General features: G+C 33.2%; 1 protein-coding gene across 1 annotated transcript; it reads left to right on the forward strand.

The window, feature by feature from the left end:
• The first annotated feature begins 496 nt into the window (after nt 1–496).
• LOC136043542 (junctional adhesion molecule C-like) lies at nt 497–12,218 on the forward strand. Its single transcript, XM_065728459.1, has 4 exons — nt 497–784; nt 4,342–4,588; nt 10,517–10,658; nt 12,082–12,218. Exons 1-2 carry the CDS (start codon nt 618–620, stop codon nt 4,436–4,438), a joined length of 264 nt encoding a protein of 87 aa, XP_065584531.1. The 5' UTR covers nt 497–617; the 3' UTR covers nt 4,439–4,588; nt 10,517–10,658; nt 12,082–12,218.
• The last annotated feature ends 1,258 nt before the right edge of the window (nt 12,219–13,476 follow it).

Here is a 13,476-nt window from a genome sequence, read left to right on the forward strand (position 1 = left end):
TTAAAGACCCTTTTTAAGTAGGCCTTGGACCAGGGGTGATTCTGGCCTCTTCTATGCCCGAAGTAAAAGTCTTGATTAACACCGACCCCCCCCCCCCCCCTATCTCCCATAAAATTTTCAGGCCAATATTTAACGAAATTTTTATTTATTAATAAAATTATTTCCAAATTACTATTTAATTAATCATTCATTTTGAATTATTTTAAATATATTACTTAAATTATTTAGTTATTTTCATTAACTTTTAATTATATCATATTAATTATTATTATTTGATTTTTTTTTTCATTTGACGATTAATGAATAATATCCTAATTATTTTCATTTATTAGCTGCACCTTCCCCTTTGTTTTAATCAAAATAAAATTACAAAAGAATTGTAACCTTTAGACTACTTATTTGAGATTTTGCGCCTCTAAAATTTCTGCGCGTGGGGCAACTGCCGCCTCCGTCCCCCCCTAAACCGCCTGTGTATCGTGTCTTGATAAATTGTTGTATTGCTAACTGATAACTTTTTGTTTAATGAGAAAAGGGCTTTTAAAACTAGGGTCTCCTTTCAGATTATCGTCCCGCCTAAATTCAAGAACGTCATTGAAGATATTGAATCCCTTGAAGATATGTCTGCAGGATTGGATTGCGAAGCTGAGGGCGAACCAACCCCAACCTATGAGCTTATTGACGCAAATGGCGAGCCAATTATTGGTCGACCTGGATTTGTTATCAACCCGAACACTGGCATTCTTGTTATTGAAGAAGTAAAGAGAGAAAATGCTGGTGAATACAAGTAAGCTTTTATTATTGACCTAGTTTTTTTTCAATTTGATTGGTTTTTTTTTTTTAGCATTTTTCTATGCATTTTTAAGCTTATGTTATTTTGCCTGCTACGAAAACTTGATCGCATAAACGTTTCTTTTTTTTTGGATGAACACGAATATGCCTATTGCTTCCTTCTGGCAAAAGAAGTTCTTTTATCTTCAGCCCAATGTAAACGCAAAAAAGTAATTTTTATAAATGGTGCGGGGTGTGGCCTGACTTAAAAACAGCCACTTGTTTAGAATTATGAAAAAAATTACGGGTTATTCATTCAAGCTTTTGGGGTATAATTCCCCCCCCCCCCCCTCACTGTGCTTTATGCGACCCTGATGCAATACATGCAGCTTGACAACTCTGAACACTTGAAAACTCTGTGGAATGTTGTTCGATTTTTGACGTGTTAAGTTATAACGATAATTTAATTGATATTATACCGTAACTTAGTAAAAAGTAATAAATGCAGTTGTTTTCCCTGGCAATGCATTGTGCTGTTTGATTTGTGCAAAATAAAGATATATCTTGATAGGATCTTAATTTTAATTAAATAAAAAGTATAATGAAATAAAACTTGCAGAAACGATTTGCATAAACGTTAGACTTTAGTGTCGTTATGTGCAAGCGGTATAATATATTTTAAAGCAATATGCTCAAATAACTTTGAAAGGTTGTTTATTACGTCTATACATCGTAATGTCACTCTTGTAAAAGATTAGATGAGTATTTTACTGCTGTCACAAAATTGTAAATCAGACTGTTGAATAATAATTGTTAAAGTGATTGATGAAGAATTTATCTTCAACTCTTTCTGGAATCTGAATTTTAAAGAGGAATGATTTCAACTAGTTGCCTTTTCACATTTGTATTAAGGAATTTCTTCGAAAAAAGCTCCTTGGATTTGTTGATGCATTTTAGAGATAACATTTTGTTTGAAAGGAAGAAAATAATTTTTATCATAGACGGACTGGGATAAGTTTGAATATAACTTTTTTTCTATATTGGTCTAATCCTGTTAGTCCAGATTTCGTCTTCCTTTTTTGGTTTTCTAGTAATTCAAAAGTTTTAATTTCTACGAAAATGTGTTATATATTCTTTTTTCCATTCAGAAATGTTTGAAAAATTTATATTTTGTTTTCAAAATTATTTTTACCATACCGGGACAACACTCTTGGATAATTCATTATCGTTGTTAGGAGCCTAGAAACTTGAAACATTTTTTCAAATTTCTTCTGTAAAATTTATGGTGCTTAACATAACGTTTTTTGAGCTCCTGCGGTCAACCTGACGAACCGAATTTTAACAAAATGTATACAAATTTGTTTATATACATCATATTACGTTTTTAAGACTCGGTACAAAATTTATAAGGGGTGGAGGTGGGGTGGGAGGTAAACCCGGTAATACCCTCCCCTGAATAGAGTTTTGCCTGAATAGAATTCTATTCCCCTGAATAGAATTCACAAAAAAAGAATATATTTTTTTTTGTTTTATGCCTGTCGGTTGATAGGCTATACTATTTGGATATAGCAGAGTATAATAGCAGCCCTGCTTATTGGACTACTTGTATTAAAAAAGCTGTAATGTATTTTTTTTAGGATCAGAGAAAATTATTTTGACCCCCCCCCCCCCCCACAAACACACTCATACAGTAGGTTTATCTAAATTATAATTTGGAAATATGATCCTCATTTGATCCTCCATCCAAAACGGATTCCTCTCCTGGTTAATCGAATCCTTTATACATCTACGCATATAACATAGTTTACTATCGTTTCCTTTTTTATTATTATTATTATTACTATTATTATTATTATTATTATTATTATTATTATTACGAGCAAATGCAGCTTTCACCCAAAAAATAAATTCAAAAAATAAAAATAAATCACCCAAAAAATGAATTCAAAACAAATATTCAATGCTGTCTAGCTTGAACCCTAGACTTCCAAGTCGAAAATTAAACGCTCCAGTATATGAGCCAGCATCAATTGATATTTAGTTTTACACCTTTCTGTCATCAATATACATGAATGTATTTTTTTTTAGCCTTGCCAGCGCACTATTATTATAATTCATTAATTAAAAAAATGTTTTCCTGGTGAAAATGAAGATTGAAGCTGGATCTGAAACGAACAAAAATTACTGCTTCACAGTTTAGGCAACTTATTTTTGTAAAACTGTTTCGAATGAACTGGCTCTTGATATTTTTCTACGTTTGTACAGTTCTGAAACTGGGACTTTACTGAAAACACTAAACTTTCGCAACAAAACAGGGTTAGTAGCAGAAATCCTTAAGAGCCTTTATAACTACAAATGATAGGAAATACGATAACATTCAGCAAATCCCTAGAATACCCTATTTTATTATTCAAACACCTAAGATGGTGCCTTATGTATATGCTGCACTTATTAGAACTCAAAAATTTCAGACTAAAATTGTTATCGATAATTAAATTGTGAATGGTCAAAAGCCCTTCATTTCTTTTCTTATTTATTTTTATAGTTTTTGATATATTATTCTTAGTTGCTGTAATATAAGCTATGGGTCTTGGAATTTTTCTCTCTTTAGAGGGAAATAGACCCCTCACTCTTCTAGGGGTTATTTTTACTCTAAATCTATCATTTAAAAACTTACATATTTTTAGGTTTAAACGGAACGTTTCATTAGTTTTATTCTCAATTTTCAATTTTGATTGGTTTTACCTCGCCTATAAATATTGACCCCTCCTCCAAGTTCCTAAACTTTCGTGGCTAAAAAATATCACCTCTAAATTTAAAAATACCTTTCATTTGATACCCTACATGTAAAGTTAGCAACAAAAACAATCCTTTTTACCCCCCTCCCCCCATTTGCACCCTTGGGAAAGATCGTTGGGTACTTACTGATATAGCCTACTTTCTACTTAATATTCTTCTAATATGTTTCTCTGACGTTCAATCCTAATGAAACATACCAAATTAAGATAAAAATATAATGCTTTAGAAACCACTTTGGGCTATAAATTTCCACATTAGGAGTAGGGGTGGTTCAGCATAGCGGGTATGCATTGCTAATTTGTTAGGTGCAATTATTCCGCATATATGCAGTGAGAATTGTTTTCCAACTTCATACTGTCTAAATATTTTATCATTTCCCCCCTCCTTTATGTGCAACTATAATGCCAAATTATATATTTTCCATCTATTCTGTCACTTCTCTTTGTCTTGTCTCACGCTAAGCTGAAGGAAACTAACCAAAAAAACGGTTCTTTGATGCGTTAATGAATGATCAACTTGAGCAGTAGGGAGTTTATCATACATGGTTCTGCTCTTGGCCCATAAATATTCTCCATAGCTTAGTCCCTGAGACGGAATAAAAACAGCTCGTGTACTTATTTGAAATGATTGCCAATTGCACCTCGTTACTTGTTTTTATTTTTCTGTTTACTTATTTTTTCTTTTTGTATTATAAGTTTGTTTTTCTTTATTTGTTCCTAATCATACCGATAGCTGTAGCAATGAGGTAAAACTCGCCCATTTTTCTAATCCTAGATGTCGAGCTTTAAATGACGGTGGCTATATCGAAGCGGTGCGGAGAATACGAGTTATTACCAACACTACTAAGAATGAAATGTGGACTTCTTTGTAGTGTTGGTAATGACCTGTAAACTTGACGTGCAGAGCATCGAGTATTCCAAATGCTACAATTAACTGGTGGAACAGCCGTTACAACGCTCTCATTGACGAAAACGACCCCCGATACAAAATATATAACCAAGATGGAGAAAGCACGCTTTTGGTATTTCTTAATATATTATTTCTCACAAACAGAAAACAAGAAAAAAAGGAAAATAACATGCCAAATTCGTTTATATGCATTTTTGTTCCATCTTTAGTCAGACACAAATTTCATCTGGGGCTCCACTGTTTTTTTTTATGACACTACATAAAAAGATTGAATAAATTGCTGTGTCTGAACCATAAAAAAAAGAATACCGGCTTTTACTGTCTTGACGTGCAATAAACAATAAATCAATAAATCCTCCCTAAAATAGCTCTTGTAATTGACTGAAGAATATTTAAAATAGTACGTTTTTTCCACGTTACTAACCAACCCTTGAAATGGAAAGGTTTCCGAACCCGCAGAACGTAAGGAGTCAATATTTCCCTTTTCAAGTTTTAAATAGAGCAAATAATTTTATGTCACCAATTTTTATGACTCTTTTTAAATTGATTGTGTGTTGGAGTCTTCACAAAGGGCGTAAAATAAGGATATTGACCATGCTCGATATTAAATCCGAAACAAGGCTACATTGCTTATATTGAAAAGCTTGGAAAAGATTAGAATTTAAGCCATAAAATTCATGATTCTTCCTTATCAATGTAGAACTTGACTTTATGTTTGTTGCAAAAACATTAAAAAGTATGGTTTTCAATCATCAATCATTTCATAAATACTAAAACGCTATTACAAACGTAAAAAAAAGTATTAATAAGGAATTCTCGCGTTTAGTTGATTGTTTTGTCCAGCAGCCAAATTAATTAATTCTATGTGTTTGTAATGTTGAGATGTTTCCGCCAAAGCAGTTCTCTGTTCTTTAAAAGTAAGGAATTTATACCCTAAGCAAATGTAATTAAGGAGCAATTAAGCAAAAACAATTTCACGAATGCTAAATAATAACTTGGAAGTATTTTTACTATCCTGTATTTATTATCTTAGTCATCAAATACGTGAACGAAACATAAAAGCTTTCTAGAGACTTTTACGCAAAATATGTTTGATACACTAATATTGGTGCATATGAAATTCAGAGAGTTTAGTGGAATTTTTTTTAACTACCCTTTTATAAGATACCAATATCCCCCAAAAACATCCTACTGCCTTCTAAATATGATTGGATGTCCTTGTTTTTAACTGGAAATTGTTCCTACTACCATGCTTAAAATTTTTTCACTGTTTGATTTATTTTCCATAGACTCCGACATGACTTTCCAACGAGCTAATTAATGAATTAACCTTTAATAAATACATCCATAAAGCACTGTGTAAAGTGTATATTGTAAGATTTGCGATGCCAGCACTGTGATAATGCATTACTTATAAATAATGTTTTTTTGTCATATTAAATAAAAAAGTTTTCTAAACAAAAGTAAAGAACGAAAATATGTCTAAATCAGATTAAAAAAAAAAAAAATTAAAATAGAAGACATTATAATGATTAATCTGCAAAAAGTAAATAGAAACAACTTTAATAAAAATGAAACTATTATTCAATTCATACGTAAAACAAACTGAATTTACTAGACAAATGAACGAGGAAGTCGTCTTCCAAGCATAAAACTCGCACAAATTACGATCAATAAACAAAACGAACTAAAAACAGACAGAAATTACAATGATTTGCTCAAAACGAGCAAAAATGAATATGAATAGGGCTGAAAACCCCCATGCCCTTTCAAGACCAGAACATAATTTGTGCTTTACTAAAAAAAATGACTGGATTGTCAGTTTAATATATATTCCTTAAAGTTTTAATAATTTTTTATTTATTAAAGTTAAAAAAGTTGCTTGTGCTGTAATTGAAGTGCATGGTGGAAGACTTCACCCATCATATATATAGTAAAAACATTTTAAACATGTAAAAGTAAATTGAAAACATCTTAAATGTATTTTGTTTTTGGTAAACCCCGAATTGTGTTCTAGTCATGAGAAGGCATGGGGGCTGTCAGCCCTACTCATGTTAATTTTTGCTCGTTTTTGAGTTTGGCTCACTCATTTATTGTATGATTTAAATAAAAAATTCATTTTTTCAACTTTTTGAACCTTATATGCCCCCAGGACATAACTCGCAACCCTTGCCCTGATGGTTGTAAGGGGGTTGCCATCCTCAAAGTCATAATTTTCAGACCTTCCAACTACGCTGAACAAAATGGCTTTCTAAAATTTTTGATTCAATGTGGTAAGGGAGATGATTGGCAGAGGGGGGAGGGTACATTCACCCTCACAACACTTTTGGCTATTAATTTCCAATCATATGAGCCCTTTTTGAAATTTTTATGACATTTCCTTCGATAGGATGTACCCAGGTCTAAGAAAAAAAAAGAGCCTATGATGAAATGGTGAAGCAGTTACCATACTAAACATAAGTTGTCACCTTAGCTAAACTGTCCTTTGGATTTAGAATAAAGTTACGTAAACCCAATTAGTTTTCCGTATCTCGTTTTCAATTATATTTATAGTTCTCTAGAAAAAAAATTTATTTTTTTAGTTCATTTTGAAGACGAGCCTTTAAGTAAAAAAAAAAAAAAAAAAAAAAAGATACTGATAATTTTTAACTTTTTAGTATTCTGGAAAATTAAAAAGTATTTAGTCTTCTCTAAGTCTAATTTAGTCTTCTTAAAAAATAGTTTTCTACTTTTTATTTCACTTTGAACACGAGTTTTTATTTATGATTAGATTCATTAATTTCAACTTTATAGAATTCTACAAAACTAAAGTCTTTAGGGGGAGAGATATCTTGACTCTAATTAGAGTAATTTCTGTTGGGTTCATTATCCATTGTAGTTTTGTTTGATTTTTTTCTGTTTACAGTAATTTTTATTTATTTAAAGTTTGATTTCTTGCACAATCTACTTTGCATCTTATTCTTCACTTTTGTTTTATTTCTTCACTTATTTATTGTGTTGCGGAGCAACACTACTGCTTTCGTAGTTTTTTTTTTTTTTTTTTTTTTTTTTTTTTTTTTTTTTTTTTTTCTTCACCGTGATCAGCGACCTGTAGCTCCGAAGTGGTAAGAGTTAAAAATTTGAGATTTTTCAGAGGGAAGGGAAACGTGAAACAGAGTAAAAAAGTTCCAGAGAAGTTCCTAAAATTTCTAACAGTTTTCCATAAAAAAAAAATAAAACCGTTTTTTTCTTAGAAACTCTGCGTTCGATGTTTGGCGTCAAGTTAAGACGACCCTAGCTTCGGAAATAAACTTGTTAGAAATACAGTTATGCTGAACTCATGTAGAACTTTCATTTGTCTCTTCGAGAACCGGAGAACAAAATTCCGTAGCTCTTACAGATTTCCCGGAAATAATTCCGGAAAAGTCCATCTCGTTCCGATTTTTTTTGGAATTTTCTCAAATTTTCGATTTTGATGTTTCTTATATTTTTATCGAGTAGTGCTATGAAAAGTATGCAAGAAGAAGTGAAGTGTTCTATATACCAAGTTGCTTCGTTCTCTAAGAAATAATTTCCGAAGTTTCGACGTTCTAGAGGTAACTTCTGTTCTGGACCAGCTAGAATTTTTTTTCCAACGCGGTTCGACAGGTCTCGATCTCCTAACAACTGCAGCTTACAATAGTTTCTCCGAAATAAAATTCCTTCTTTGGGTTTTTCTATTTGGAAGTTTTGTCATGCCCTCGGGGCAATTTAAATTTTTTGGTGAATTTGGTTTGTTTTATATTTTCCTAGTTTAGACCATCAAAAGTTAAGCAGAAAACTATAAGACGTTATTTCCGTATCTCTTTCAGATTTCCCGGAAATAATTCCCGAAATGTGCGTCTCGAAACATAATACTTCGAATTGGCGTCAAGTTAAGACGGCCCTAGTTTCGGAAGTAAACGTTTTAGAGATAAAATAATTATGAACTCATATAGAACTTTTATTGATGTTTTCGAGAACTGAAGCATGAAATTCCGTAGCTCTTACAGATTTCCCGGAAATAATTCCGGAAAAGTCAATCTCGTTCCGATTTTTTGAAATTGTCTTAAATTTTCGATTTTGATGTCTATTTTATTTTTATCGAGTAGTGCTATGAAAGTTATGCAAGAAGAAGTGAAGTGTTCTTTATACCAAGTTGCTTCGTTCTCTTAGAAATAATTTCCGAAGTTTCGACGTTCTAGAGGTAACTTCGGTTCTGGGCCAGCTAGAATTTTTTTTCCAACGCGGTTCGACAGATCTCGATCAAAAGATCACTCCAAAAGATCACTGGTTTTGACAAGTCGTCAATTATTTTGCTTCAGGAAACATTCGACACTCTGTCAGATCACATTTGGATGGAAAGTTATACAGTGTACAGAACCTCTAGTTCGTTTTCCAAAAATCGAGGTTTGTTGTCACTGTTCAAAAATTCTGATTTCGATGTACTTTTTACTGAAGACAGAACGACAATTCAGTATGACTGTCATGTAGTGGTCTGTCAGTTTAAGAAAACTCTTAAAAAAAAAACATATTGATTGTTAACATGTACAAACCACCGAGTACATCGGAATCTGTTTTACAAAATGAAGTTGGACATATTGTGGACTTGAAAGAAAAACTTGATTGTAAAAAAGTCATCGTAGCAGGTGACTTTAACGTTGATGCAGCGAAAGGAAACATAGTTTCGGCTTTTCAGCAATTAGGGTATCAACAGTTGATCAGACAGTCAACCACAAAGAATGGAACAATCATCGACCATGTGTATACGGATAGCGATGTGTCTAAGTGTGGTGTTGTAGTCACATATTTCAGTTACCACAATTTAAGTTTTGCTGTATTTGATATTTGAACTTTTTCTTATTTTAGTTTCTTGGTTGTCATTATTCATGTAGTGCAAACTGTGGTTTAATTTGTATCGTATTATTTTTTGTACATGACAAATTCTAAAAGTTAAATTTGATTTCTAGTTTCAATTATTTAAAGAAATTCTGGTTTATCTTGAAATTGTAATTATCCATCCTATAAATATTCAGAATTGTCAACTGTGTTATTGTGTTATTCTCGTTTATTTCTGGACCAGCTAAACATTTTACCAAACTCAGTTTAGTAGGAGCTCGAAATAAAACCATATCAAAGATGCTCCAAGATAACAATCGAAGCCGCATTAGAAAAATGTCCTCTGAAGGACATAATGGAGACTGTTGCTCCGCAACTGTGTCCCGTAGGGCACAGTTGCACGTGTTGCTCCGCAACTGTGCCCTAAGGAACAGGGCACAGTTGCTGCAACACTTCCCGTTCCACAGGCAACGGAGGTCTAGTTTTCAGTATAGCTGTGTACTTTCTGTTTAGAGATGTTGCTTGTTTTTTTAATTTTTGCCATAAATTCCGACGATAGGTAAATCTTAGATAGGTAATTCCTAGGGTCTCTAGCATTAGTGAGATTTCCAATGGACTTGGTGAAAGCTTGTAATGCACGTAATAACGCCTAACAGCCATTTTGTGGACTGAAACCGTCATTGAGCTTTCATCGTACACTATGCTACCGACACATGTCATTCGAAATGCATGATACACTTTATCTATAAAAAAAATTCTATTTAAAGCAATTGTATGCGCATCTCTGAGCTGAAATGCGGAAATGAAAATACATAATAGGACATCTAGAATAGTGTAAACACTTTATTTATGGATTATTTTTCAGACAAGCGGACCAAAAAAAGCTCTTGAGCCTGAAAGTTTATTGGTGAAGGAAGCAAGTAGTTAAGCAGAGTTATCGGTCTAACCTGGGATCAGAATGCTATAATCCTAGGGAACCCAAGTTTTCTTAGAGGGAGAGCTAACTAAGTAGATATGGAATACACTTTAGTTCCCACATCAAAACGCTTCTGAAATAACTGAATGGATTTTGTGAGACTATTCTCTGAGGTTGATCTGTGCTTAGCTGTGTTTGTGGTTCATTGTAGTTTATAGATAAGCGTCCCCTTGCATCAGCACTAGATACCTCATCCCTTCTGCTGTAACATGACTTGTTGTTTTCCAGGTCACTCCTGAGGATGATAGTTTCTATGGTGAATATCGATGTTTGGCTGAGAATAAGCACGTAAAGGCTGAACATTTCATCACATTAATAAAGGCCCATGTACCTCAGCCCCCTACTCAAGCTACCTTCCAAACTGTAACAGGTAAGAGCAACCCCTTAGGCATAATGCTTTAAAGTTTCTTTTGAAATTCAAACCTCTCCGCATTTTCCCTCTTTAAAGATAATTTTTGTTATTTTGCTGCTACGGATTGTGGGTGAATTCCACATCAAAATATGTCTTACAGATCAGGCAGTTATATCATGTTTTTCTCCTTTTTATTTGTTATTTTTATCAAATCAAAGTGGTTCTAACTTTTTTGGGTGTAATTTATTATTACTATTATTATTACGTTTTCGTATTATGTCATCTATCGTCATTTTACATTTTAAAAATATGTTTAAAAGGGGGCATGAGTCCAAGCATTATTCTTGGTTGGATTTATTTATACGTGAGGCTGCTGTTTTATCATGTCAAAATGCAGATTATTGAGCTTGTATTGTAATGGTCTATCTTAAATATATTACACAGAAGATGGAATGGGAACTAAGCCAAAGCTTGCAAAAATTCTTTTTGAAATATTTTAAGTATGTCCAAAAGATGTGTTTCCAAGTCTTCTTATTCTATAGGAATTTGTCTTTAATTGAGCCAAGTGATCATTTTGATAAATAAAATGACTTTATCGGGCTTTATTTGATGTGATAATTGCTTCTTTTTGTTCTACTTTTGAACTGTGAATTTTCTTTGGATGACAGTAGTAATTTTAGAACATGAAAACCTTTTTTAGAGGACTACTCAAAGAATATGGGTAACTTATAAGAGTGGGAACTGGGATGGGAACTACGCCAAAGCTTGAAAAAATTATTTAGAAATATTTTAATTATGTCCAAAAGATGTGTTTTTCAAAAGTCTTTTTATTCTATAGGAATTTTTCTTTGATTGAGCCAAGTGATCAATTTGATAAATAAAATGAATTTATTGGGTTTTATTTGATGAGATAATTATGTTTTTTTCCTACTTTTGAATTGGGAATTTTGTTTGGATGACAGTTGTAATTTTAGAACATGAAAATTATATTTAGAGGACCACCCAAAGAATATGGGTAACTTATAAGAGTAGGAACTGGTGCAGGTGTCGACCAAAAAAATAGTATAAATCCCATCTTACGCTTGTTGGCATTTTTTTTTAGTGTAATAATAGGATTAAACAATTTAATTCGTGTAATAAATAAGATAAAGGTAGTAATAGGTGTCTTATCTCAGTTCCTGACAGAGAAACGATTACAAAATTTCCAAAAATTTCAGTTATCGCCAAACCCTAGATGACGTTGAGGGTTTATTTTTGCCGATATTTGTGTCATTTTCTACTCTGGTAAGCTACCCATTCTCTTTCGGACTAGATAATTCTAGTTTTGCAGCATGACGTCCGTCCTGCAACTCTTTATTAGGTATATTATAAGGTATTTTTGTGTTTGAAAGTACTTGAACTTTCTTTTCTTTTCTCAGTGTGATAGAACCTCTATTTCTAGCGACGACGATAACTTTCAAGATTTCTGGTCCCCAAAACACTGGTGGCAGAAAGCTGATCTACGCTGTCCAGTACAGAAAGCAGAATGAAGAATGGACCGATGAAAACCCATTCAAAGACATCGGGACACAAATGACGACCGGGACACCGGAACATCTATATATAAAAATAAGTTGTCTGTGTCTCGACTGACGTCATGTTTTGTGTGTCGACTGACGTCATGTTTGTTGACTGACGAAATTACACACAGGGACATCGGGACACAAATGACGACCGGGACATAGGGAATATAAATAACGACCGGGACACTCAAAGAGAAAGTGACCGGGACACAAATGAAGACCGGGACACAGGGAATATAAATGACAACCAGGACACTCAAAGAGAAATTACAGACCGGGACACCGGAACACAAATGACGACCGGGACAAAAATAACGACCGGGACACAGGGAATATAAATGACGACCGCGACACTCAAAGAGAAATTACAGACTGGGACACGGGGACACAAATGACGACCGGGACACAGGGAATGTTCGATTAGGAATCACCATCAACAAAGCTCAAGGGCAATTATTAGAATAATGAGGTATAGATCTGAATACAGATTGTTTTTCCCATGGACAATTATATGTTGCATGTTCAAGACTCGGTAAACCTGACAATTTATTTATATGCACAGAAAATGGGACAGCCAAGAATGTTGTAGATTCGCAAGTTTTACGTAGTTAAATATATATATATATATATATATATATATATATATATATATATATATATATTTATCTATATTCACAGGTGTGACACAGGGACACAACTACAATGGCGCGTAACTAATATGGCGCGTAACGACTTGCGCGCGCGGGGGGGCTTGGGGGGGGGGCGAAGCGCCCCTACCAACTAGGCGTTGGGGTGGCGCTTCGCGCCACCCCAACAGCTAGTATATATATATATATATATACATATATATATATATATATATATATATATATATACAAAGAATCAAGGCCGTACAATGAGACTAATCTAGACAATTATCTCAGATTAATTGAAATATTAATTGAAATGTGTTCTTAAAAGTTTTGTGTTTTTCATTTACTTATTATTTATCTTATTTACTGTGTATTTCATTATCATTCCTCTTAATCTACAGCTGTTGGTAAATAATTGGAGCCTCCAGGGGAAAACGTTCAAAGTCATACTTACCATAATATTTTCACAATTTGTGCTCACTGAAATCTAGATTACTCATACATTTTGCAAGTTTTTACCGAGCTTTTTGACTTAAAAGACTAAAATCCTGGAAATATTTTAGTGAGTGTCCTAAAAGTCCCAAGAGAAAGTAGAATCATTTCTGCTTAGTTTGTGTATACACAATTTTTTTCTTCTTCAAT

The sequence above is a fragment of the Artemia franciscana genome, unplaced genomic scaffold, assembly GCF_032884065.1.
Source record: "Artemia franciscana unplaced genomic scaffold, ASM3288406v1 Scaffold_712, whole genome shotgun sequence".
Taxonomy (NCBI): Eukaryota; Metazoa; Arthropoda; class Branchiopoda; order Anostraca; family Artemiidae; genus Artemia; species Artemia franciscana.

Excerpts from the sequence above, each read along its gene's own strand:
- LOC136043542 (XM_065728459.1), top strand. The coding sequence starts at position 618 with ATGTCTGCAGGATTGGATTGCGAAGCTGAGGGCGAACCAACCCCAACC. Across the intron at positions 785-4,341 it reads GAAAATGCTGGTGAATACAA|ATGTCGAGCTTTAAATGACG; the intron begins GTAAGCTTTTAT and ends TTCTAATCCTAG.